This window comes from Haliaeetus leucocephalus, unplaced genomic scaffold (assembly GCF_000737465.1).
Source record: "Haliaeetus leucocephalus isolate CR32 unplaced genomic scaffold, Haliaeetus_leucocephalus-4.0 Scaffold388, whole genome shotgun sequence".
Lineage (NCBI taxonomy): Eukaryota > Metazoa > Chordata > Aves > Accipitriformes > Accipitridae > Haliaeetus > Haliaeetus leucocephalus.
Genome location: NW_010972824.1, coordinates 9,714 through 10,006, shown reverse-complemented (window position 1 = coordinate 10,006; position 293 = coordinate 9,714). Strand labels below are relative to the sequence as shown.

The 293-nt window shown below is 35.2% G+C and overlaps 1 protein-coding gene across 1 annotated transcript in view; it reads right to left on the bottom strand.

Annotated features, from left to right (window-relative positions):
- Window positions 1-201: 201 nt before the first annotated feature.
- The window catches only part of LOC104835473 (YTH domain-containing protein 2-like), a 4,681-nt gene continuing 4,589 nt past the window's right edge, over window positions 202-293 (bottom strand). The window contains exon 6 of the mRNA XM_010573467.1: window positions 202-284. Within this exon, the coding sequence (XP_010571769.1) occupies window positions 202-284 (83 nt within the window). The remainder of the gene's footprint in view (window positions 285-293) is intronic.

Genomic DNA, 293 nt, shown 5'->3' with positions numbered 1-293 from the left:
ATCCTGACCGCTCTCTCAAACAGCAGGCACACATATGAAATACTTCTCAATGAATTCACAACTAAAATGCAGCATAGGACAGTATAAATTCTTTCAACTGTATTTCCATTGTTTCTTCCTTTTTATTAATAGCAGAAATTCAAGTGATGCTTTTATAGCTAAATAAATTACAACGTACAGTCTCTAGAAGATCTCAAAAGCTTACTTTTCAGCATTAGAGGAGTCATCAGAGAATTCAGTTTCTGCTGAGCTTTTTCTACTGTTGGTTGACTTCCACGTAGATGCTAAAGGAA